The 25,715-nt window shown below is 43.5% G+C and overlaps 2 protein-coding genes across 4 annotated transcripts; one reads left to right on the plus strand and one right to left on the minus strand.

Annotated features, from left to right (window-relative positions):
- Window positions 1–89: 89 nt before the first annotated feature.
- On the minus strand, window positions 90–8,285 carry LOC133532211 (uncharacterized). The gene is made up of 4 exons (XM_061870780.1): window positions 7,819–8,285; window positions 4,210–4,314; window positions 2,324–2,452; window positions 90–415 (listed from the first exon to the last, which is right to left on the minus strand). The coding sequence occupies exons 1-4, from the start codon at window positions 8,056–8,058 to the stop codon at window positions 104–106; spliced, it is 786 nt and encodes a 261-aa protein (XP_061726764.1). The 5' UTR covers window positions 8,059–8,285; the 3' UTR covers window positions 90–103.
- Window positions 8,286–8,521: 236 nt separating this feature from the next.
- Window positions 8,522–24,957, plus strand: LOC133532210 (mucin-2-like). Of its 3 annotated transcripts, none has more exons than XM_061870778.1 (7): window positions 8,522–9,494; window positions 11,047–11,204; window positions 11,837–11,981; window positions 12,801–12,940; window positions 13,538–13,654; window positions 18,424–18,508; window positions 19,118–19,400. In XM_061870778.1, the coding sequence occupies exons 1-7, from the start codon at window positions 9,459–9,461 to the stop codon at window positions 19,157–19,159; spliced, it is 723 nt and encodes a 240-aa protein (XP_061726762.1). In that variant the 5' UTR covers window positions 8,522–9,458; the 3' UTR covers window positions 19,160–19,400. The 3 variants fall into 3 exon arrangements, with proteins under 3 accessions (XP_061726762.1, XP_061726763.1, XP_061726760.1); XM_061870779.1 differs by having other exon boundaries at window positions 19,121–19,400; XM_061870776.1 differs by lacking the exons at window positions 8,522–9,494; window positions 11,047–11,204; window positions 11,837–11,981; window positions 12,801–12,940; window positions 13,538–13,654 and adding exons at window positions 20,417–20,727; window positions 21,125–24,957 and having other exon boundaries at window positions 18,379–18,508; window positions 19,118–19,933.
- The last annotated feature ends 758 nt before the right edge of the window (window positions 24,958–25,715 follow it).

A 25,715-nucleotide genomic window follows, 5' to 3' on the forward strand; every position in this document is an offset into this window, starting at 1 on the left:
AGCGTTTAAAAAGGGATAAGAGCACCGTCACCGCACATAGTTGATTGACCACGAGAGGCATCCGGTTGAGGAAGGAATCACGTCACACCCGGACCGGACACCTTCAGGGGGCTTCATCAGGACTCACCTTCTTGCCTTTGTCTAGCTGTTGAGCGTTGAATTGAAAGACCATAAGGGGCATCTGGTTGAGGAAGGAGTCGGCTCGGCGCACCCAGATCGGATAACCTCGGCCGGCTTCATCAGGACTCACCTTCTTTTCTTTATCCTGCCGTTGAGCGTTGAGTTGAGCGACCATATGGGGCATCTGGTTGAGGAAGGAGTCGGCTCGGCGCACCCAGATCGGACAGCTTCGAAGAGCTTCATCAGGACTCGCTAACGGGTTTAACTCGAGGGCGCCGGCGGCCGCTTTTCGCAACTGCAATTGACATAAGACAAGAATGGTTGTCGTTCAAAATTGGCTATTTCCTAACAGTTTGCCTTTGATTCAAAAAGGTCGGTCGCACCACTTGCACCAAACCTTCTATCACCGTTGAAAGCGTTCTGACAAGAAAAGTCCAAATAATGTAAAATTCTTAATATTCCTCAATGGAATTCAGGACTTTACGCTTATTATTAGCAACAAAAAGTAATTGTTCCAGTAAAAACGTCTTCTTATCTTTAGGACTAATGATTTAAATACTATAAAAAGTTATAAAGGTTTTCTGATGGTCGTTTACGCAAAACCGCGTGAAGCACTGAATTGTGAGCTCTTATTTGTACATTTTGAGAAGTTTACTCTGCTAAAGGTGAATATTTTGTAGCACTTTATGAATAATGATTAATATTTTTCCTATACGTCTTTGAGAAAGTAAAATCAAAGTAAAACGAATTCAATTTCCTCTTAGTAACAAGCGTCAATTCCTACGACAATCTACTTCATATCGAAGACATTTTCATACTCAAGCAATCTGCAACGTGTGCTGTTGGTATACATTAATGTTTCTGAAATTCTACTATAATTTTATTATCACAGATAACTGGTGAGGTGAGCCGAGCCTTTCCCCCGTCTTTTTGGGGGGGTAGGCACGGTACGATCTCGTGGCTGTAGGGCCAAATCAACTTTGTTTGACCTAAGGAACAATCGTGGCAAGCGGCATCGCTTGAGATAATAAGATAAGGTTAAGATTGTAGGAAAGGCCGGAAAACCGCTCAAAGGTGGACGAGTGAGTGAGTGGCACTAACGTGCCGGCCCTCAAATAATAAGAGAGGCATTTCATAGTGCTTTTCACAACTACTGCGAGAAAATAAGAAAACATTTGCATGATTATAAGTACTTTAATAGAAATTAATATTTATATTGGCGTGAGGACAAGAAGCCCTGAGAAGGTACTATCAAAAACTAGTCCTTTATGGTTATAATCACCCAAATCTAAAAAAAAACTCGACATTTTCGCGGTTTTCTCGATTTTTGTCAAAATTATTCACTGAGCCAATAATCATAAACAAGTCTGCAAAAAATCAGAACTACCGCATTGGACGCAAACGCTAATGTATAAAGTTACTGTACTGTTGTATTACATTTTATCAGTCAAAACCTTTGTGACAGAACTTATGGCCTAAGTATATGGTAACAACTGACAACTGGATGTTATGGTGTACACGGTGTTTCATGAGGAACCCGAAAGATTTGAATAGTGTTTCCTGATCATAATTAAGTACTAAAATGTCCTATAAACTTTTCTGATTTTGCCTAGCTTCGAATAAAAAAAAATATTTTTATTGTTACTTATTGCTAAACGCCTTTTTGATGGTGATGTTGCTACTATGGGACGTAGTCTAAATATCCACACTGATAGATGTAAAAAAAAAAACATTTTAAATTATATAAATAAAATATCTTTTATGTGAAATTATATGAAATTATGTGAAAACAAAACAAACAAACTTAAAACTAAAGGTTAGTGTTATCGGCACATTTAACATTGCTTAATTAATCCCTCAATATGGGCTAGTTGCTACCCCTTTAATTTGCCCAATCCAATGAGCGAGGATTGGGCTATCATATTTGTTAGCAATAGCATTCAGAATACTGTTGGGACTGCTTCTACTATATACAGATGTCTATCACAATTAAAAAATCAACAATGATCAACTCAATTAGTAATCCGAAGATGTGGGTTCGAGTCCCACGTTGACCAGAGTTGATCATTATTGATTTTTTCATTGTGATTGACACCTGTATATACAATTTATAGATTATAATGTGGTACGTTCCACAATAAAAAAGGAAAATAAATATTTAAATTAAAAAAAGTATATTTTCGCTAACTAAATGTAGTGTTACCTCTCTCTTCAGAGCTGTGAAGAACCTCCTGCACAGCGCGTGAGCGCGCGCGATGCGCGTCTTGTTGTCGCCCCCGGCGCCGGGCTCCAGCCCCGTCATCAGGCGCATGTACCCGAACCCGCGCGCTGTCTGTGCAAAACAAGGATGTAAGTAAATACGCAAGTCAATCTACTTTTTACCACCGGCAGGAAAGCGTCAACTTTCGGCCCGCCGCACTAAACGAAGATGCCGCTTTCCGGCGCCGTCGAACAGAACAATAAGTAAAAAAGCTTCAGATCACATGTAATTGTCGGCTGAGGCGAATTACTGATTACTAGATATGTAATGTATATTTTTATTGTACACCATACAGTTAAGGCCCAGTAGGTTCGTAGTCTCTCAGTCTCACTGAGCGCGAGCGAGATGGTTGTGCGTGCTCGGGACCGCGGATATCATGTTTTTGAATTCTAATTTGTTGTGTGTTTTAATAATAATAAAAAGTTTTTGGCAAAAATGACATTTTTGGTACAAGTTTTTATCGCTGACTGTACTTTTTTTCCAACTAATACTCGTAGAGGCAATTCTAAAAACCTCATACAAAGTCAAAGTCAATATATTCTTTATTCAAATAGGCCTAGCAACAAACAGTTTTAAATCGTCAATTAGGTTGCGTTGTTTTATCACAGAGTTCCTATGGTGACCTCCTGTCTCCATCATCAGATCAGCTTGATGGTACCGTAATATTGCATTGTCACCCGACTTACATAAATATGTATGTAAATTTTCAGCTTCATCGGAAACCGGGAAGTGGGTCAAATTTTACTTGCAGGATTTGTCTCATACATACTAACAGGGCAACTTAAACAAAAGCTTGTAAAAAGTACTCACTAAGTTCCCTCACGTATAATATTGCACATTATTTAGAAATAATTTACATATTTTTAGTTTTTGTGCAAAATTTATTATAATTTTTTAAAGTGTTCATGCTTTTTTTCTATCAAAGAAAGTCAAAAACTTAGGATTCGAATTCAAGTCCCTAGAGAAAGGTCTCAAGATTGCTAATTAAGCTTTTGGGCAACCATATTGTGATCTAATATAGTGCTACAACTCCAAAAACTCCGTTCTCTGACTGAACCTACTGCACCTTAAATTTACACAGAAAATCAAAAGTGATTTCTTCCAACCTTTGGGTAGCAGGAGACTAACTTGTTACATTGAACGGTAGAGCCGATACATTCAAATAATTAACAACAAAACAAACATTTATACGCTTTGTAAAATTATAGATAATGTAGGTTAGGTATGAGTGGATGTATGTATGTATACTTTATTGTACACAAATAAAAACACGAAAAACACAGTTACAGAGTAAATTAAGTACAACAAAGGCGAACTTATCCCTGTACGGGATCTCTTCCAGTTAATCTGTGAGGATGTAAGAGAGTAACTTTTTATTGTCACGTCACTCGTTGTCATGGTTACGGTTAGTTGAGTTGTTGTTGTTCGGGGGAAAACAAACTTTTAAAATACTGATTTTTAGGTAGGGTTTTTGGGTTGAGTAGGGTATGTGCTACATAGTTATACTCAGACAAACCAAGCCATTTTGCCAGAAAAAAAAGCATGATTTTCAAGACTTGTATGGGATATCAATCATTGCAGTATCTTTCATCAAAGATGTCAAAAACAGATAGACAAACATCTGGGGGATCAACGATTTTTGAATTTCGATTGGATTTTGTGTGCTCCCTTTAATATTATCTGCACTAGGCATTTAAATTCTACTAATAGATTTGAAAACAACTGGTCAATACCACTAAATGCCTCAAAATAGCATTTTGCTGTTTTCCACTGATTTTTGAGTGAAAATAATCATGCACTTGAAATTAAAAAATTGCCATTACTGGTACCTTCTCCTTTATGACCCCTGTGTGGTTGTGCATCCCGGGGCGCCACAGGGACGGCACCCGGCCTAGCTGCTCCACGAAGCGGTTCAGCCAGGGGTCCGAAAACTCCTGATAACAAATTCACTGATAGGTTAATGTCCACATTATAATTGTTATTGGTGTAGTAAGAAAATATTTAAAATAGACACAGTCTTTAAATCAGGCTGATTATTCATCTTTATCATTATGGTTGTCTAACTTTGAAATGAATTTATTAATTGCTGTCACTCACAAAGGCCTCTGTTTCAGATTGAACAAAAAAAAAATTAAGTCCAAAGCAACCTGGAACATAAATGGACTAGCTCCAAACAAAAATGAAATTGACCTAGTAATGACTGAACATAAACTAGACATTCTATTGATATCCGAAGCCCATTGTACATCCGCGTCTAATATCAAATTTAATGATTACCAGTGCTACATAACACTACATCCAGATGGCAGGGGTCACGCCGGTACAGCGTTGATCGTGAGAAAGTCTATCAAACATTTCGTCTTGCCCGAGTACAGGACAGAACACTTGCAGGCTACAACAATAGCGGTTGAAGATGCAGCGGGGCATCTGAGCGTATCAGCAACGTATTGTCCACCCAAACACAAAATCACCTGTGATATGTATGAAGATTACTTCAAGACGCTTGGAAATAGGTTTGTTGCTGGCGGAGACTGGAACGCCAAACACACTTACTGGGGCTCCAGGCTAACAAACACTAGAGGCAGACAATTGTTAAAAAGCATAGAGAATATGAACCTTCTAGCACTTTCCACCTCTGAACCAACCTACTGGCCTGCAGATCCAAAAAAACTCCCGGACTTGCTAGACTTTTTCGTGACAAGAGGTCTGACTAGGCACTACCTCAAACAAGAACCCTGCTATGACAGCTCCTCAGACCACACGCCTGTCTTACTAACTATAAGCACTATGCTGATTGACAAAAAAGAGCCAGAAGCTTTATATAATAAACAAACAGATTGGGAGGCTTTCAAGAACTACTTAGAGGAATCGGTTAATCTAAAAGTTGCGCTTAAGACTCCTCATGATATAGAAACCGCAACTAAGTATATCACTGTTCTTATTCATAAGGCCTGCTGGTTAACCACTCCAGAAAGCCACAACCGCAAGCAACGTGATAATTATCCATTATCCATTAAAAGCATTCTTCGAAGCAAAAGACGCTTGAGGCGGGTTTGGCACCAAACTAGATTGGATGTAGATAAAACTGCGTTTGAGAATGAAGCTAGGAAATTAAGAGAAATGCTAAAAAACTGGCATAACATCACCTTAGAGACGCAACTAGAATCACTAACAGGAACTGCAGCAACAAACTACTCGTTGTGGAAATTTACGAAAAATTTTGACCAGCCGCAACTAGCTAAAGCACCACTGCGAAGTAGCACAGGTTGGGTGCGAACCCCACGACAAAAAGCAGAAACTTTCGCAGAACACTTACGAAATGTTTTCTACCCAAATGCCGCGAACGACGCAGAGTCTGAAATAGAAGTAGACAAAACACTAAGTCAGCCCTTCCAAATGTCACTCCCACCAACTCCAGTAACTGTAGGGGAAGTCTGGAGAGTAATTAATGATCTGAAAGATAAAAAAGCACCAGGATTCGACCTCATTTCAAAAGAAGTCCTAAAGCATCTACCGAGAAAAGCAGTAGTATTCCTGACGACACTATATAATGGAATCCTAAGAGTACAATATTATCCCAGTTTGTGGAAAGTCTCTCAGATACTCATGATACACAAACCAGGGAAACCTGCTAACGAAGTTACGTCATATAGGCCAATTAGCCTATTACCGACCCTATCGAAAGTCTGTGAAAAACTGCTTCTAAGAAGAATCCTTCCGATACTAGAAGAGACAAAAGTCATACCAACGCACCAGATTGGCTTTAGACAAAACCACTCCACGATCGAACAAGTTCATAGAGTCGTAGAGCGAATTAGAAAGTCACTGGAAGAAAAAGAATACTGTTCTTCAGCTTTTCTAGACATTCAACAGGCATTCGACAGAGTGTGGCACAAAGGGCTTCTTTACAAGATACGCACATACCTGCCCCATAGCTACTTTAACTTGTTTCACTCCTATCTATCAGATCGCCTTTTTCAAGTTAAGGAGGAGGATGAGACCTCTAAGCTCTTAGAAATAAAGGCTGGAGTCCCTCAGGGCTCAGTGTTGGGACCGATGCTCTACACGATCTACACGGCTGACCTTCCACAAGCGGATGGTATCACCACAGCCACTTTTGCTGATGATACTGCCATACTTGCAAGCAACAGGGACCCCAGTATCGCCACGCTTATGTTACAAAACGCACTGGAGGATATTACAAAATGGTTACAAAAATGGAGGATAAGAGCAAGTGCATCAAAATCTGTACAAGTTACATTCACGCTAAGGAAAGGAAACTGCCCCTCAGTTACTCTGGAAAACTCCACACTGCCCCACCAGGACAGTGTCCGATACCTCGGCTTACATCTAGACCGACGGCTTACATGGCAACAACACATCAAAACAAAAAGAGAAGAACTAAGATTTAGATTTCGTGATTACTACTGGTTACTAGGAAGAAACAGTAAACTCTCCACAGACAACAAACTCCTAATTTACAAATCTATCCTTAAGCCAGCATGGATGTACGGCATACAACTATGGGGCAGTGCCAGTAACTCTAACATCTCAATAATACAAAGAATGCAAAACAACATACTGCAGTCCATATGTAACGCTCCGTGGTTCACAACCAACTCGGAAATACATAAATACCTGCAAATCAATACTGTGAAGGAAGAAATCCTTCATGCAACTAAAGCATATCAACGTAGATTAAGCCACCACCCAAATGACCTGGCAGCAAAACTCACAGACAAGGGATACGAAAAAAGGTTAAAAAGAAAAGACATCTTCCCTCATACATAGAAAGAGGGAAAAAAAAAAAAAGAGTAGAAGCCCTCACTGGAGGACTCGCTCGTCACGTTATTAAGCATTCAACCAATCTGCTTGTAGTCTGACTGATCGCAGATATAACTAGAGAAAAAAAAAAAAAAAAAAAAAAAAAAAAAAAAAAAAAAAAAAAAAAAAAAAAAAAAAAAAAAAAAAGTCCAAATGTTCTCCTCTACAGATCGTATTACTAAATCAATTCCCATGAAACTTGGTAAGTTTGATAAATTTTTTGTTGATACAATTTGTACAAATTTTTCAAAATGTAGTGGCTAAGGGTGATCACGAGGTGCACAGCTCACAGAGCCACTAGTTGCAGGCGTCCATAAGCTGCGGTGACTGCTTACCATCAGGCGGGCCGTATGCTTGAATGCCACCGTCGTGGTATAAAAAAAAGTTCTATTTGGTGACTGTGACAACAAATTGACAAAACATTTTAATCTAATTATTTATTATTTTTATGAGCACAGATATTGTTCCCGAGTCATAGGTGTTTTCCTTGTATTTAAGCATATTATATATATGTTGTCTGAATACCCACAACACAAGCCTTCTTGAGCTTATTATTAACTAACATTCTCAGATAAAGCTTTGTGTTGCACCACATCAATGTTTGTTTAACTTACTTCATCCTGTGTCGGTTTCTCGCTTGTTGTCGGTTCAGGGGACCGCGCCTCCGAGCCAGACGACAGTACCACTTGCTCATAAGAGCCCTCCCTCTGATCTGACAACCATGCCACCTCCTCCGTCTGTCCAGTTGGTTCCGAGCATTCCATCGGTTCGGCGGCGCTCTCTGCTTGCTCGCTCGCGCCCGTCTGCTCGTAAGAGCATGTTGCCTGCTCGGAGGGTTCTTCAGCTTGCTCCATGTTTATAGAAATCACTCACTACCCTCCATTAAACAATGGATGTTGATGTTTTGAAACATCGTAATATTAAAACTTTACTATACACAGCAAATCATAGCTCAGTTATTGCACTATTTGGTGGCACACAAAAAAAATATTTTGCTACAAACAAATCACGTTACTATACGTTGTTAAAGTAATTTGTTAAGGTTTTTTTTATAAAACGCTTCTGTAGCTCAAAGAAAGCAAGGCAGAGATCGAATTTGAACTGTCAATTTTGACATGTAGACGCGCGGAGCTGTTTCAGTAATTATTAAAAGTATTAAAACTTCTACAAGAATTTGCGATATATCGGCCCAACAGAGTGAGATGGAGTGATAGAACATAGATATAATAATAGAGTTGTTTCCATCTACAAATCTTAGGGCAGAATTGTATCCCAATAAATTCTTTTGGATTATAAAAACACGTTAAACTACTTTTAGCGCACCTGTAATGACCATATTTTTGTAAATATTGAATTAAAAATATGTTTTGGCACACGTCACGTGACCAAACTCGAAACTTCATTGAAGATTCTGAGACGTCACAACTCTCAGATTGACACTGTTGACAGTTAGGCGATAAACAACAAATGACAAATGTCAGTTGACAGAACGTATCTTCTACGTGTGTATGTAATACAAGCGTTTCAAAAAATTGGAAACAATCCTATTGAGCCATTTTATTATATCATAAAGTATTCATTATGGATTAACATTACTATGATATTAATTTTTAGTGAAGATATCGAAGCTTCAATTAATAGCTATTCCGTTCCGCTGTGTAGAGATTATCGATATATAACATGGTTAAAATCGACAAGTTTACATCCCTAAAACGCACACACAGTTTGCCCACCACCTAAGTGCCAGCTGTGGCGGAAGCACGGAGATATAAATCTTATAAGTCCGTGGGCGGAAAATCAGACAACGGGGGAGCCTTGACGTCATAATTTCTTAGTAGTTTGACGTTTAAGTAGCACTTGTCAAAATCGCTGCCAACTTATCGTGGTCTGACTTTATACTTCTATACAATTTTCTGAATGTTACGACATAGCTTGTATAAAGTGGACTTAAACAGCGCCGTATATTGTCAGTGTCAAAAATGGCAGGATGTTTCCGCTTTCCGTGGTGTTATTTTTACTTATTTTTGTTTATTTTATGTTTATTTTTAAATAATCTGTTTTCACGCGCAACGAATTATTAAATACATACTATATAATATTTGTGTTTTCAAGTTGTACAATTGTACACAACCCTTCACAGCTGTTTTTTTTTTGTTTTATTTACACAGTTCCCAACCATGTAAACTAGCTTTGTATATTATTCAACAAAGCCATCAGCGCGTATTTTTGAGGTTTACTACTGAAAGTGAATAATATGGAGCAACCAGGAAGTTCTTTTTCGTCGTCAGAGGTTGGTAGACGAAAATCTTTTAGACATATTTTAATCTAATGTAGTGCTATTTCAATATTAAACATTAATAATAAAAAACCTCTCCTATGAACAGTCCCCAAGGTCTGTCCTCTGCGGAAGTGTGCCCAATTTGTTATTGTATTTGTGTTTTATCCATGGGCATAGGTACTTTTGCTTAACTATATGCATAAAAACAGATTATACAGATACTGAAATAACAGTTTGATTGAGCGGAGTAGTAGATTTTTGTTTGACTGAGCAGGGTGGGTTGTAGATTTTTGTTTTATTGAGCTGATTGGACAGTAGATTTTTGTTTTATTGAGCAGTGTTTTAATTTTTTATTCTGTGAATAAATATTTTAATGACAAACTATAACATGTAATTTTTTGTATAATAAGCTTGTTATAGTTGTTACCTAGTCTTAAAAAATCATTAGTTTAAGTTAGCTTAAGTTACTTATAAGAATTGCCATGCTCTTACAGGGCTCATGTTTGAAACTTATTTCATAAGAACTTATGTACAACATGAAAGCAAATAAACTACTTGAATACTTGAAAGTTGTACTCTGAATGAACAAATAAAATTTCTCGAATGATATTAGACTAATATTATTTCTCCTCATACTGTCAAATTATATGGGTTGTCATGACAACACACTAATAATATTAGACTAATATTGTTTGAGAAATGGGCTCTTGATAGATTGTTTTCAAATTCAAATTAGGCTAGTAGTAAATTATAATTGTAAAATGGACAGGACATATGACAAGGGATAGCAGAACAAAATGGACAAAAATTATTACAGATTGGTCTCCACCAGACGGAAAAAGGAAGCAAGGTGGCCAATTTAAAAGATGGAGAGACGACATCAATACAATTGGAGGAACAGAATGGCCCAAAATAGCAAACAACAGAAATGAAAGAAGCTGGAAGAGGCCTATGTGTCACACGCTGACACGCTGGACACTAAATCAAGAAAAACTGATAAAACTAATAAACAATGATGTGCAGTTTAGTGTCCAGCAATAAAGGCTATAATAATAATAAAGTAGTAAATTGAAATCAGAGTATAGTAAATAAAGAAGAATAGCAGCCCCAAGACAATGCTATATAATGACATAAAATCATTATTTTTTTACATTTTAGTTATTTGCATAAGAAAACTGCCACATTAATGCTATATTTAATTTCAAAACCTATCATTGGACTTGACTGACTACTTGTAACTGTCTAAAAGTCTAAAAAGCAGATTGAGAGCATAAATAAAGCATTTTGAGCCAGAAAGGTTTAATAGTCTTAACAAGATGGCCCCATTAAATAAAAATATGTCTTAATTTTTTTTTGTGCTATATTTATACTTGTGTGCATATTTATGACAGTAGCTGGCAAAGACGAATTTTAAATTTTGAGGTCATAAAAGCCATACAGACTGATTTTATAGGTAAAGCTAAAATTAATAAATAGTAAAAGGCACGCAAAAAATCTGGTGTTATTATTAGTTATTGCCCTTCTTAAATATTAACTACTTAGTCTCTTTTGAAATGTTGTTTAGATTCCCTCTGATGAGCTGGAGCTCATGCGCCTCGTAATCAGCTGTATACGAGAATCCACCATGGTGAGCACGGCACAAGGCCCCGCACTCGAGGGGCCTGTGTGTCGGGTCATAGCACTGCAGGCGCGCCAGCGGTACCAGACTGTGTACACAATGTGGTGAGTTTGAGTTTTATTAACTTCACTCTAGATACAAGTGAAGTTAATAAAACTGGGTGAATCAACTTTTTAGTATCACTTTACCTAGGTTAATGTTTAAGGTGGGTAGGTACCACCCTGATTTTATGGTACTTAATTAAATTTACCAAACATACTTTTTTGTGTTAAGCCCATCGGGCCGGACGATAATATATATTAATTTACCGTAAAATATCGACAGATATCTTACGTCCGTAGAAAGGTAGCCTGTTTATCAGTATTCTACAGGATACATTTCGGGGAGTGTGTGATGGGATTACATAATCTAATCCCCCCCATCTCCGTTCTGCCACCGTGGGACTAGACGCGGACTTGCGTTTAACCCTTACGTCGTTACTCTGCCGCTGATTCGCACTAAACGCTACGCATCCTTTATCATGCGAACGGCTAAGGAGTGGAATTCACTTCCTGCAACTCTATTCCCATTCCACTATAATTTGAATCTTTTTAAATCGAGAGTGAATAGACATATTTTAGGTAAGCATGATCCATCCTAGACTGCATAAGCAAAAAAAAATATGCCAAAAATACTTCTGAACATAAATTGGTTACCCTTTTAGATTGTGTCATGTTAACGTACTGGCAATTCGCAGGTGCGATCTGCGAGCGGTGGCCCTGCGTAAACTACGTGCGCATTTAGCGCGCGGCGACATATCGGCGACTGAAGAGCGACTGACCACCCTCGAGTGGGCCGTTGTAGATATCCTGCTTCTATACGACACGTCGCTCCTTAGTGTGGTAAGTCAGATATGTTCTTATATGTAAGGCATCAATACCAACTAACTGCGTATGCTTGAACATTTAGTACGCGGCGACATATCGGCGACTGACGAGTGACTGACCACCCTCGAGTGGGCCGTTGTAGATATCCTGCTTCTATACGACACGTCGCTCCTTAGTGTGGTAAGTCAGATATGTTCTTATATGTAAGGCATCAATACCAACTAACTGCGTATGCTTGAACATTTAGTACGCGGCGACATATCGGCGACTGACGAGTGACTGACCACCCTCGAGTGGGCCGTTGTAGATATCCTGCTTCTATACGACACGTCGCTCCTTAGTGTGGTAAGTCAGATATGTTCTTATATGTAAGGCATCAATACCAACTAAGTGCGTATGCTTGAACATTTAGTACGCGGCGACATATCGGCGACTGACGAGTGACTGACCACCCTCGAGTGGGCCGTTGTAGATATCCTGCTTCTATACGACACGTCGCTCCTTAGTGTGGTAATTCAGATATGTTCTTACATATAAGGCATCAATACCAGCTAACTGCGTATGCTTGAACATTTAGTACGCGGCGACATATCGGCGACTGACGAGTGACTGACCACCCTCGAGTGGGCCGATGTTGACATCGTGCTTCTATACGACACGTCGCTCCTTAGTGTGGTGATTCAGATATGTTCTTACATGTAAGGCATCAATACCAGCTAACTGCGTATGCTTGCACATTTAGCACGCGGCGATATATCGGCAACTGATGAGCGACTGATGACCACCCTCGAATGTCCTGTAATATATTTATGTACTTATATGTTGTATTTACAGTCGAGTTTGCCCCAGCTTGCCCAGCGGGCGGCGCTGCAGCGCACCTTCGAGCTGGTGCAGCGTTTTCAGCTGGAGCCGGAACACGGAGGCGCTGTGCTCCCGCACACATGGACCCTCGCGGCGGATTCCTACTCCAGGAAGTAAGTGCTCCCCATTTAAAAAAGGACAGACTTTTCACAAGCTTGTATTTTTATTCATAAATAACTTGCAATCTAAATAAATATTTCTTAGGAAACATACAGAGTTGTTTACTCCGATAGCAGCGAAAATCAAAAGGAACAATCGAAACTTAAATAAAACTTCAACTACTCTCTCAAAACTAAAAATAGTGACATCCAGCCCTCACTATATGCTGATTAAAATATACAACCACCCACCGAACTCCATAAAAATATTGAAAGATTACTAATGTTTAATAAACATTTGAAAACAGTTATTATAATGTACATGATTTTCTAAGGGATAAACATAATTAATAATGTTAATTTATAGGCATGTTAGTTTTAAGTATAAAGCTGTGCCCTTGCAGGTTGTCACATGTAAATCCACAAATTTATAAGCTCCACCTAAACCTAATGTGAGCAATAAGCATTTTGAATTTTGTAGCTTGTATCCAAAATAAAATATTCAAATACTTATTAACGACATGGGCTTATCCACGTTAGTCATTATGTTCGACGTCAAAGTAACACAAATAGCTGTTACCGACCATCATTAACAAGTTGAGTGGGTCGCAGCGGCGTGGAGCTGTCGGCGCTGGCGCTGCAGCGGCGCTGGCACGAGATGAAGACCCTCGCGCGGCGCCTCGCGGGCGGCCCCGCCACGCCCTCCATACTCCAAGCCATCGTCCATAGGTAATAAATACATATTTGGACACCATCTTACACAATTCACCTAGCCACAATAATGAGTTTATCCAGTTTGAGTTTGTATACAAGCGTTGATGTCCCCGCCAGGTACCCGCACGTGCTGCGCGGCGCGCTGCCGGCGTGGCGGCGGCTGCGGGCGGCGCGCGGGCTGCGGGCGGGTGTTATTCCTGTTCCTACACAACATGTGCTACTAGTGGCACCGTGGCGGCGGCTGCGGGCGGCGCGCGGGCTGGCCGCGCCCACGGTAACTAGCGGTGTTATTCCTGTTCCTACACAACATGTGCTACTAGTGGCACCGTGGCGGCGGCTGCGGGCGGCGCGCGGGCTGGCCGCGCCCACGGTAACTAGCGGTGTTATTCCTGTTCCTACACAACATGTGCTACTAGTGGCACCGTGGCGGCGGCTGCGGGCGGCGCGCGGGCTGGCCGCGCCCACGGTAACTAGCGGTGTTATTCCTGTTCCTACACAACATGTGCTACTAGTGGCACCGTGGCGGCGGCTGCGGGCGGCGCGCGGGCTGGCCGCGCCCACGGTAACTAGCGGTGTTATTCCTGTTCCTACACAACATGTGCTACTAGTGGCACCGTGGCGGCGGCTGCGGGCGGCGCGCGGGCTGGCCGCGCCCACGGTAACTAGCGGTGTTATTCCTGTTCCTACACAACATGTGCTACTAGTGGCACCGTGGCGGCGGCTGCGGGCGGCGCGCGGGCTGGCCGCGCCCACGGTAACTAGCGGTGTTATTCCTGTTCCTACACAACATGTGCTACTAGTGGCACCGTGGCGGCGGCTGCGGGCGGCGCGCGGGCTGGCCGCGCCCACGGTAACTAGCGGTGTTATTCCTGTTCCTACACAACATGTGCTACTAGTGGCACCGTGGCGGCGGCTGCGGGCGGCGCGCGGGCTGGCCGCGCCCACGGTAACTAGCGGTGTTATTCCTGTTCCTACACAACATGTGCTACTAGTGGCACCGTGGCGGCGGCTGCGGGCGGCGCGCGGGCTGGCCGCGCCCACGGTAACTAGCGGTGTTATTCCTGTTCCTACACAACATGTGCTACTAGTGGCACCGTGGCGGCGGCTGCGGGCGGCGCGCGGGCTGGCCGCGCCCACGGTAACTAGCGGTGTTATTCCTGTTCCTACACAACATGTGCTACTAGTGGCACCGTGGCGGCGGCTGCGGGCGGCGCGCGGGCTGGCCGCGCCCACGGTAACTAGCGGTGTTATTCCTGTTCCTACACAACATGTGCTACTAGTGGCACCGTGGCGGCGGCTGCGGGCGGCGCGCGGGCTGGCCGCGCCCACGGTAACTAGCGGTGTTATTCCTGTTCCTACACAACATGTGCTACTAGTGGCACCGTGGCGGCGGCTGCGGGCGGCGCGCGGGCTGGCCGCGCCCACGGTAACTAGCGGTGTTATTCCTGTTCCTACACAACATGTGCTACTAGTGGCACCGTGGCGGCGGCTGCGGGCGGCGCGCGGGCTGGCCGCGCCCACGGTAACTAGCGGTGTTATTCCTGTTCCTACACAACATGTGCTACTAGTGGCACCGTGGCGGCGGCTGCGGGCGGCGCGCGGGCTGGCCGCGCCCACGGTAACTAGCGGTGTTATTCCTGTTCCTACACAACATGTGCTACTAGTGGCACCGTGGCGGCGGCTGCGGGCGGCGCGCGGGCTGGCCGCGCCCACGGTAACTAGCGGTGTTATTCCTGTTCCTACACAACATGTGCTACTAGTGGCACCGTGGCGGCGGCTGCGGGCGGCGCGCGGGCTGGCCGCGCCCACGGTAACTAGCGGTGTTATTCCTGTTCCTACACAACATGTGCTACTAGTGGCACCGTGGCGGCGGCTGCGGGCGGCGCGCGGGCTGGCCGCGCCCACGGTAACTAGCGGTGTTATTCCTGTTCCTACACAACATGTGCTACTAGTGGCACCGTGGCGGCGGCTGCGGGCGGCGCGCGGGCTGGCCGCGCCCACGGTAACTAGCGGTGTTATTCCTGTTCCTACACAACATGTGCTACTAGTGGCACCGTGGCGGCGGCTGCGGGCGGCGCGCGGGCTGGCCGCGCCCACGGTAACTAGCGGTGTTATTCCTGTTCCTACACAACATGTGCTACTAGTGGCACCGTGGCGGCGGCTGCGGGCGGCGCGCGGGCTGGCCGCGCCCACGGTAACTAGCGGTGTTATTCCTGTTCCTACACAACATGTGCTACTAGTGGCACCGTGGCGGCGGCTGCGGGCGGCGCGCGGGCTGGCCGCGCCCACGGTAACTAGCGGTGTTATTCCTGTTCCTACACAACATGTGCTACTAGTGGCACCGTGGCGGCGGCTGCGGGCGGCGCGCGGGCTGGCCGCGCCCACGGTAACTAGCGGTGTTATTCCTGTTCCTACACAACATGTGCTACTAGTGGCACCGTGGCGGCGGCTGCGGGCGGCGCGCGGGCTGGCCGCGCCCACGGTAACTAGCGGTGTTATTCCTGTTCCTACACAACATGTGCTACTAGTGGCACCGTGGCGGCGGCTGCGGGCGGCGCGCGGGCTGGCCGCGCCCACGGTAACTAGCGGTGTTATTCCTGTTCCTACACAACATGTGCTACTAGTGGCACCGTGGCGGCGGCTGCGGGCGGCGCGCGGGCTGGCCGCGCCCACGGTAACTAGCGGTGTTATTCCTGTTCCTACACAACATGTGCTACTAGTGGCACCGTGGCGGCGGCTGCGGGCGGCGCGCGGGCTGGCCGCGCCCACGGTAACTAGCGGTGTTATTCCTGTTCCTACACAACATGTGCTACTAGTGGCACCGTGGCGGCGGCTGCGGGCGGCGCGCGGGCTGGCCGCGCCCACGGTAACTAGCGGTGTTATTCCTGTTCCTACACAACATGTGCTACTAGTGGCACCGTGGCGGCGGCTGCGGGCGGCGCGCGGGCTGGCCGCGCCCACGGTAACTAGCGGTGTTATTCCTGTTCCTACACAACATGTGCTACTAGTGGCACCGTGGCGGCGGCTGCGGGCGGCGCGCGGGCTGGCCGCGCCCACGGTAACTAGCGGTGTTATTCCTGTTCCTACACAACATGTGCTACTAGTGGCACCGTGGCGGCGGCTGCGGGCGGCGCGCGGGCTGGCCGCGCCCACGGTAACTAGCGGTGTTATTCCTGTTCCTACACAACATGTGCTACTAGTGGCACCGTGGCGGCGGCTGCGGGCGGCGCGCGGGCTGGCCGCGCCCACGGTAACTAGCGGTGTTATTCCTGTTCCTACACAACATGTGCTACTAGTGGCACCGTGGCGGCGGCTGCGGGCGGCGCGCGGGCTGGCCGCGCCCACGGTAACTAGCGGTGTTATTCCTGTTCCTACACAACATGTGCTACTAGTGGCACCGTGGCGGCGGCTGCGGGCGGCGCGCGGGCTGGCCGCGCCCACGGTAACTAGCGGTGTTATTCCTGTTCCTACACAACATGTGCTACTAGTGGCACCGTGGCGGCGGCTGCGGGCGGCGCGCGGGCTGGCCGCGCCCACGGTAACTAGCGGTGTTATTCCTGTTCCTACACAACATGTGCTACTAGTGGCACCGTGGCGGCGGCTGCGGGCGGCGCGCGGGCTGGCCGCGCCCACGGTAACTAGCGGTGTTATTCCTGTTCCTACACAACATGTGCTACTAGTGGCACCGTGGCGGCGGCTGCGGGCGGCGCGCGGGCTGGCCGCGCCCACGGTAACTAGCGGTGTTATTCCTGTTCCTACACAACATGTGCTACTAGTGGCACCGTGGCGGCGGCTGCGGGCGGCGCGCGGGCTGGCCGCGCCCACGGTAACTAGCGGTGTTATTCCTGTTCCTACACAACATGTGCTACTAGTGGCACCGTGGCGGCGGCTGCGGGCGGCGCGCGGGCTGGCCGCGCCCACGGTAACTAGCGGTGTTATTCCTGTTCCTACACAACATGTGCTACTAGTGGCACCGTGGCGGCGGCTGCGGGCGGCGCGCGGGCTGGCCGCGCCCACGGTAACTAGCGGTGTTATTCCTGTTCCTACACAACATGTGCTACTAGTGGCACCGTGGCGGCGGCTGCGGGCGGCGCGCGGGCTGGCCGCGCCCACGGTAACTAGCGGTGTTATTCCTGTTCCTACACAACATGTGCTACTAGTGGCACCGTGGCGGCGGCTGCGGGCGGCGCGCGGGCTGGCCGCGCCCACGGTAACTAGCGGTGTTATTCCTGTTCCTACACAACATGTGCTACTAGTGGCACCGTGGCGGCGGCTGCGGGCGGCGCGCGGGCTGGCCGCGCCCACGGTAACTAGCGGTGTTATTCCTGTTCCTACACAACATGTGCTACTAGTGGCACCGTGGCGGCGGCTGCGGGCGGCGCGCGGGCTGGCCGCGCCCACGGTAACTAGCGGTGTTATTCCTGTTCCTACACAACATGTGCTACTAGTGGCACCGTGGCTCACACACATATCATAACCCTCTATAATCAGTTTAAAACCACAAATTACGGCCAGCATAAACTGTTTTGATACAACAAATTTCTTATCTGTAAAAAAGTTTTTAAAGCGTTTCATATATAGCACTCACATTAACTATTATTTCAGTAATATAGTTTTAACTGTTCAATATATTACATTACATGTTACGTGCATTGTGTGTTACGTAACACGTACACACACGTGTGTATTTGTAACTTTTTGTGCTAATCAATATTTCTTATTCTTATATTCATGTATGGACCAGTAGCTGCCTAAAAATAAAGATGTTTAATTCTGTCTGGTAGGCGGTCCCGAGCCCTCAACCTGAACCGGCCCCACAATGCAAACCGATCCCAGGAGAATGTGCCCCGCGCCAGCGACGTGCGAGCGGTGAGTACACACAAACACACATACACAAACGCACGCATGCACGCATACGTAGATCCTTTTTTTCAATTCTTATAGTCCGATTAGGGTTATTCCCAGTTATCAACAAGTAGTTCTAGCTGGATACATTTAACTATTAATACTACGTATAGAACCGGTACAGAGAACCAGTATTTTGCGCCATGAGTTGTTGCTAGGAGACATCAACTATGGAAGCGGGGCTTGAATCTCGCCGCGAACAAAAACGTCGTAAGCGCCGTGAAGCTCATGGCGCAAATTTCACGTGGTACACACCCAGCTCCCCTCGCCGACAGCTTGCGATTGCAATGGCGTCTCTATGAAGTAATAATAACTCAATAGTTTTTATTTCATAAGATGTTTTCCATAGATAACAACTTGGTTGTTACATCTGGGAATAACCCTCCAATGCTTATACTTAATTGCAAGCAGCAATTGGGATTTTATTTCAATTTCATTTTCCTAACTTGTATTATTATTAAAAATAAATGAAACATAAACGTCCTTCAAAAATAAAAACAACTAAATAAAATAATAATTGAGTATCTATAAGAATGGCGATTGTGACGCTCAAAATCACACTTTTTTTCTCAGCAGTGGCTACGAGAAATAATGCCGAAACCGATGATAGGTTAGGCAAAAAAGACGACGTACAGGACAGATCTAAAGATACTTCAAGTCGCAAAGGTACTCTTGATCAAGGACTTGTTAGTTCTAACAATAACGATGAGGAAGATCACTGTGATAATACAGACAATATTCAGCAACACAAACAAATCTGTATAAAAGATATTGATAAAACAGATATAAAAGTGAAACCAGAAATAACTGAAATAGACGATGATACTCCAAGTCCCAAAGCAGATGTAGTTGAGGCAATGCAAGATATAGACTTGAGTAATGTCGATGCTATGATTGTCTATGAAAGTGACGAAGACGTTAAAACTATATTTGATGTGCAAATGGGCAATTTTGATAAAAATTCAGATGTTGTTAGAAATGAAGAACACAGTGAAAATGTTATAAATCATAATAAAATAATAACCAGTCAATCAAAATACAAAATACTGACAGATTGCATAATTGAAAGGGATGTAGACTGCGATATAATGTCATTTAAACAAAATGAAGATAATTCTTCAAATACTGCCAATCTTAGTGGCAATAACAATAAAAGTATAGATGACCCTGAAGAGAATTCAATGGACTTAGTAATATCAAATGTTTGGAGTGAAAGAGCCGTAACACCTACATGTAATGTTAAAAAAAGCCTTCATAATGAAACAGAGAATTCGAGTAATGACAACAGTGACAGTGATAGTGACATTGTCAGTGTTGGAAATGATGTCGACTATTATTCATACTACTATGATATGATATTAGCGAAACACGTGGTGAAATCGGACTTAGGTAAGTAAAATTGGTAAGATTCTTGTAGTTTTATGTGGGCGGTTCTATTTTGATTTTTTGTTTTATTTCTGTTCAGAATTAAGAGCTCTTTTGATCCACCTCACACAAGAAAAGTGTCCCCAAAGTGTCATACAATAATGTGGTTGTCCGTTTTATTACGGTAAGTAGAAGGTTGTATTGAAAAAGTAACCAATGGACCAAAAAATTGGGGATATTATTATTCTTAGTTAAAATGGAAAGATAAATAATATGATGATTCCCATTTCTAGCAGAAAAGTTGGGGGTAGGTACAATTTTAAATAGGAAAGCCAAACAAATGCAAACGTAAGATAATATTAACTATTTAGCGATTTTTAATATATTTTTTACTACGGGACTATAGCCCAAGCCCTCTCGAAAATGAGAGAAGGCCTGTGCCCAGCAGTGGGACGTATAAACTAGTATAAAGGCTGAATGATTAATATATTTTTTATTTATTTATAGATGCCAAGCTGTTGACGCGCCCAGTAGTCTCATTGCAAAGAATCGACTTAAAATCCATCAATAAATCACCAACTACCCAAAACCCTCAAAGAACCGTAAGAACTTCCACCAAATTGTTATATGAAAAGAACAAAGAACTTTTAAAACAGTGCAAGGCTTGCGAGGTATCTTTGACAAGGGTAGGTAGAGTGGGCAGAAAGACGAGGAAGGTGAAATTACCCGATATAGAGAAGGTACGGAAGGATAATCAAGGCATATTGACAGCGGAGGTGGCGCCTTTAGTAGCAGGACAACCAAGAGTTATTCGACAAGTAAGTTTTTGTTAATTTTTTTAAATCTTGGCCTCCTCTTCTATCTTCCTTCAGTTGTCGCGATCTTTAGCAACCTTCGTCTAGTTGGTATACTTCCTCATCCTCCTAAGATCTTCTTCCACACAGATACAGTCCAGCCACCTTTTCTTAGGCTTACCACTAAGTCTTTTCTGTTGTGGTTTCCACCTTGTCATAATTTTTGGAGCTCTCATATCGGGCATTCTTTCGAGGTGACCCGCCCATCTCAGCCACTGGGATTTGCAAAACCTAACAAATATCTCCTGTTTGATCAGAATAATAATCTAAAATAAATGATTAATAAAAATCAATGTCTAAAATATTATATTTATGCTTTTATCAAATTAAAGTAAAAAAAGCAACAATTTTTCACTTTCAGTATGGTCCCGCCCAAACAAAGCGATTCCAAAACACGACGGACAACGACCGGTCTGTGTCGACAAAATCAGTCCGTGGCTCACCAAAATCAACTATTTTAAAGAATACAGAGAAAACTCATGCACTATCGAATACTGTTTGTCAGAATCCTTTAATCCAGCAACAGCAAAATGATTTAATAAATAACCCACCCGAGTCCAACGTGCAATCTCAAGATGAAAATGATGGACAAGAATGGAATTCAAACGTTACTTTCAATTCAATATCGAATCTGACGCAACAAATATCAGAAAACGGGCTACAAGCTTCGAAGATAAAGAATTTACAGACCATCCCGGATGCACAAGATAAATCAACAAATAATATAGTAACCAATATTTTAGAGACACAAGATCCCTCCCTAAATATGCTTGACACGTGCCAAGTTTCAACAGTCACCCCGATACCAAACACGCCGACAATGAAAAAAACCAAATCGACGCCAATGCCGAATCCTCCGGCCGAAATTCAACCGATAAAGTTGCCGAAACTACCAGTACTGATACCGAACCCGCCGATCAGGATACCCAAACCTGGATCCACGCCGGTACCAACGGTGCCGCTACTAACCCCACCGGTTAAGTTACCCAAATTTGAACTTATACCGAAACAATCAGTGCCGACACCAAACCTGCCGACGTTAACACCCAAACTTGAACCCATGCCGATACCAAACCCACCGACGACGCGAACGCCCAAACCTAAAAAGAAAGCCGCGTTGAAAGGTTTCGTACCGCTATCTAACCTGGCGACGCTAACACCCAAACTGGAACCATTCACACCGGCACAATACCCGCCGGAAATGTTAACACCCAAACTGGAACCCGGTTTGGACCCTTCCACGCCAACACCAAATCCATCGACAATGTTAACACCCAAAACCGAACCGTTTGCATCGATATCAAGCGACTCAACCGATTTGGACCAAATCTGTGCAATATATAGCGATAATTACTCCCCAATATCTACAGTGGCCGCAAATGACTTTAACCCATTCACGCATATACAAGTTACACAACCAACTCTTTTAAATTCAACGTTAAATTCTTCCTTAGAACCCTCTAAACATTCCGAATCGTCTATTATTCAAGTATCTTTAACACGCTCGGCGCCGATACCAGATACACCGACATCGCCCGCGGCCTCCTTAAAACCATCTTTTATTAGAACACACGTATATAAATACACGAAAAAACCATGTAAGAAAGAATCGTCGATAAAACCATATGTTTTAGAATTCGCACTAAAACAATCCGGGAACCAAGTGATATTGAAGCCGATTAACTCCACGAAAAAAGCGACAACCAAAAAGGAACCAAGGAAGCAAGAGGCTGAGAAAGGTCCGTGGCGAATGGAACACGAGTCGTTCGACGAATCAGAATTTGACATGGACATGACTTTTGCAGAAGCTTACCATTTGTTTGGAGAATCAGACACGTCTTTTGAGAGATCGGTACCGTTGTTAAATTTGTTATAACGTCTCAAATTTTTACCCAAATGGCGACTTACGCTTGACCAACTATCTCTTTCCACGAATAACAGAAGAACAAACGACGTTGAACGACGGCGTGCAAGCCACAGGAGAGTGCGGTATCTTACGTTTTTCAAATGTTTTAAAGCGTGACTCATTATTTTTGACAACTTTATCCCCTAAGGGGATTAAAATTGAATACGAATATTGGGATATAAGTCCACGTAAACGTCGCCGTATAGTAAGCAGCGGTCGCAGCATGGTTCTATTTTTATCACCTGTCACTATGCCGGTCACTTTCGCGCTTACATTGTTAGAACGTGACAGGCATGGTGACAAATGATAAAGAGCCGACCATTTTAGCCCTACAGTACAGGTTAGTAATAAGAAATTATTTTTACCACACCAGTTCTTAAGAGCCCTTATTCCTTGGAGCGTTCTCCGATTTCACGAAATAACTCTCGATAGATGGCGTTGGCGCTCGGTACGCGAGCGCCGGCAACGCGACGCGCGTTTCAATGCAGACAAGAATAATCTTGATAGTTTTCAATATATTTTCAAGCAACATTAATTTTAGTGTTATATTATATGGACACTCTTTATTTTATTTTATATGCACAGTAGTAATGTACAGAGTGTACTATAACATTTGCTCATTATCTCTTTCACACCAATGGAAACTGAAATAGATAGTAAATAACTGCAGGTATAAATAAAGAACATGCGCTTATGGCTAAATTTGCAGAATTGAATCACACTTGAATTGTGTTGGCTAAGCACCCAGGGTGCCTAGCCATTCTAGCCAAGTTGCCAATCGTTTGCGCATGTTAGTGCGATAGTGTTTCGTTGTCATAGCGTAAACGATTGGCATGTTGGCTACGCACCTATGCTGCCTAGGCACGACGACGACGAACACCATCGATCTAGATGAGGTCCATGGTCTCATGATGGAGTCAGGAGTTGGTCACCAGATCTCCTAATCTATTCATCATAAATCTATCGTGTTGGGCTCAATGGATTTGCCTTGACGAGCACCATAGATCTAGATGAGGTCCAGGGTCTCATGATGGAGTCAGGAGTTGGTCATCAGAACGGCAATTCTACTCGAGCCCAAACATGATGGAGTTATGATGAGTCGATTAAGAGTTCTGGTGACCAACTCCTGATTCCATCATGACACCCTAGACCTCATCTAGATCGATGGTGCTCGTCAGGGCAAATCTATTGAGCCCAAACACGATGGAATTATAATGAGTAGATTAGGAGTTCTGGTGACCAACTCCTGACTCCATCATGAGAACCTGGACTTCATTCGGGTCAAAAATAATAATGCGAACCCCAACGTAATTTTAAGTAACACTAAAAATCTATCAAGAAGCGAGAGCCGGTTGTTAAGCATAGTGTAAAACATATATTTGTATCAAGATTTTCTAATCGCAGTATACAGCACTTCTCGGAACTCCGTAGCTAGTTACGAACGCAACGAATGCCTGACAATCGAGCACAGGTCCGTCCTCTAAGCGCGCTCGGCGGAGACTGAGCGCGCGACGTGGCGTCCCGTCGATGCAGCGTGATTATACGTCTTTAAAAAAAATAAAATTACCGCAATCTAGGTCCCATAGTTATGTTTTTTTTTGATAGGTTAACATAAAGTTGAAATGATTATTTAAGTACGTTACCAGTTTTTGAATATATACTAATAGTTACGTCGTAACCTTGAATGAAAAAGGAAGCATTTTACAAAATACGCGACATCGTTGGGTTATTCCCACTAGTTGTTACCAGTGGTAACTACTGGGAAATATCACCAGCTCGGTTTGGTGGTAACTACTGGATTTTTTTTCCCAGTAGTTACCACCAAAATTTGGTTAGCGTTCAATACTAATAAAAATAGTATAAATATAAGTTAGTTATTCGTTTAATTATAAGTCAATTACTGTTTCAGTAAACTGCCTTAAGTGATAAAAAAAATCGGTCTTTGACTGATTTGTTTGTTCGTTTGTATAATTGTGACGTTATTTACTAGTTACGTTATTTACTTTAACAAGTGGGAATAACCCGCATCGTTCAGTCTCGGTAGCTCGGTTGGCAGGCGATGGGCTAGTGATCCAGAGTCCCAAGTTCGGGCCTCGTCCGACACAGTGAGATTATCCACTTTTCTTTATTTCTAAACAAAGTAGCACCAAGTTTGGAAACATTGTTGATACGACTCTGTATTACTTTTAGATAGAGAATTTTCTATTGTAGGTATATATGAAATCTTATTTTAAACTTAAAATAAACCTTTTTGTAAATATTCATCACAATAAAGTGCCTTATTATTTGCAGTTTCATTTATTATCTTGAACTGAAGTATAACAAATCATTGTAGAGTCAGGCCAAAATAACTTTGCAGCGATGTTTATAGAACTGACGTGTAAGTGATATTATCGAGCACACTTTATAGCTTTAATGAGTTTATAGAGTACAAAACAAGTACCTAAAAAGTTAGATTTTTAATTATATATTTTTATTATTATGTAAAATGTTACAAATCATGTTTCGTCAATAATTAATTTTAAATAATATTGTGACATATAATATGAATTATTATGAATAAATATATGAATATAAACGTTAAATTCTATAAAAGTATGAGTAGGTATTATGACGTTATATATACACCACTTGCTCGTCTGTGCTATAAAAATCGCTACAGAGTTATCTTGGTTTGACTTTGTGTGTAGTGTAGTGTGACCAAAAAAAAAAGAAATACCGAGATTATCTAGCTAGGTATTCAATGTTTGAAGTCTAAGACATGCTACGAATCGACACCAAAAATGTACACATCATTGACATCTAATGACGGGCCTTACGCACACTTAGAATGGTGCTAGCTCAGTGGTGTCAGTCACGAATTCGAGCCAATCGTGCAGTCTAACGGAACTAGTGGCAATCAATCGTGCGCGCGTGATGCGAACTCATCTACCAATCGCGTCGTGGCGTTAGACTGCACGATTGGCTGGAATTCGTGTGCGTGACACCGCTGTTGCTCCATTCTTATTGCCCGTAAAACCCGTCCTTAGATATATATCTAAATAAC

The sequence above is a fragment of the Cydia pomonella genome, chromosome 26 (assembly GCF_033807575.1).
Source record: "Cydia pomonella isolate Wapato2018A chromosome 26, ilCydPomo1, whole genome shotgun sequence".
NCBI lineage: Eukaryota > Metazoa > Arthropoda > Insecta > Lepidoptera > Tortricidae > Cydia > Cydia pomonella.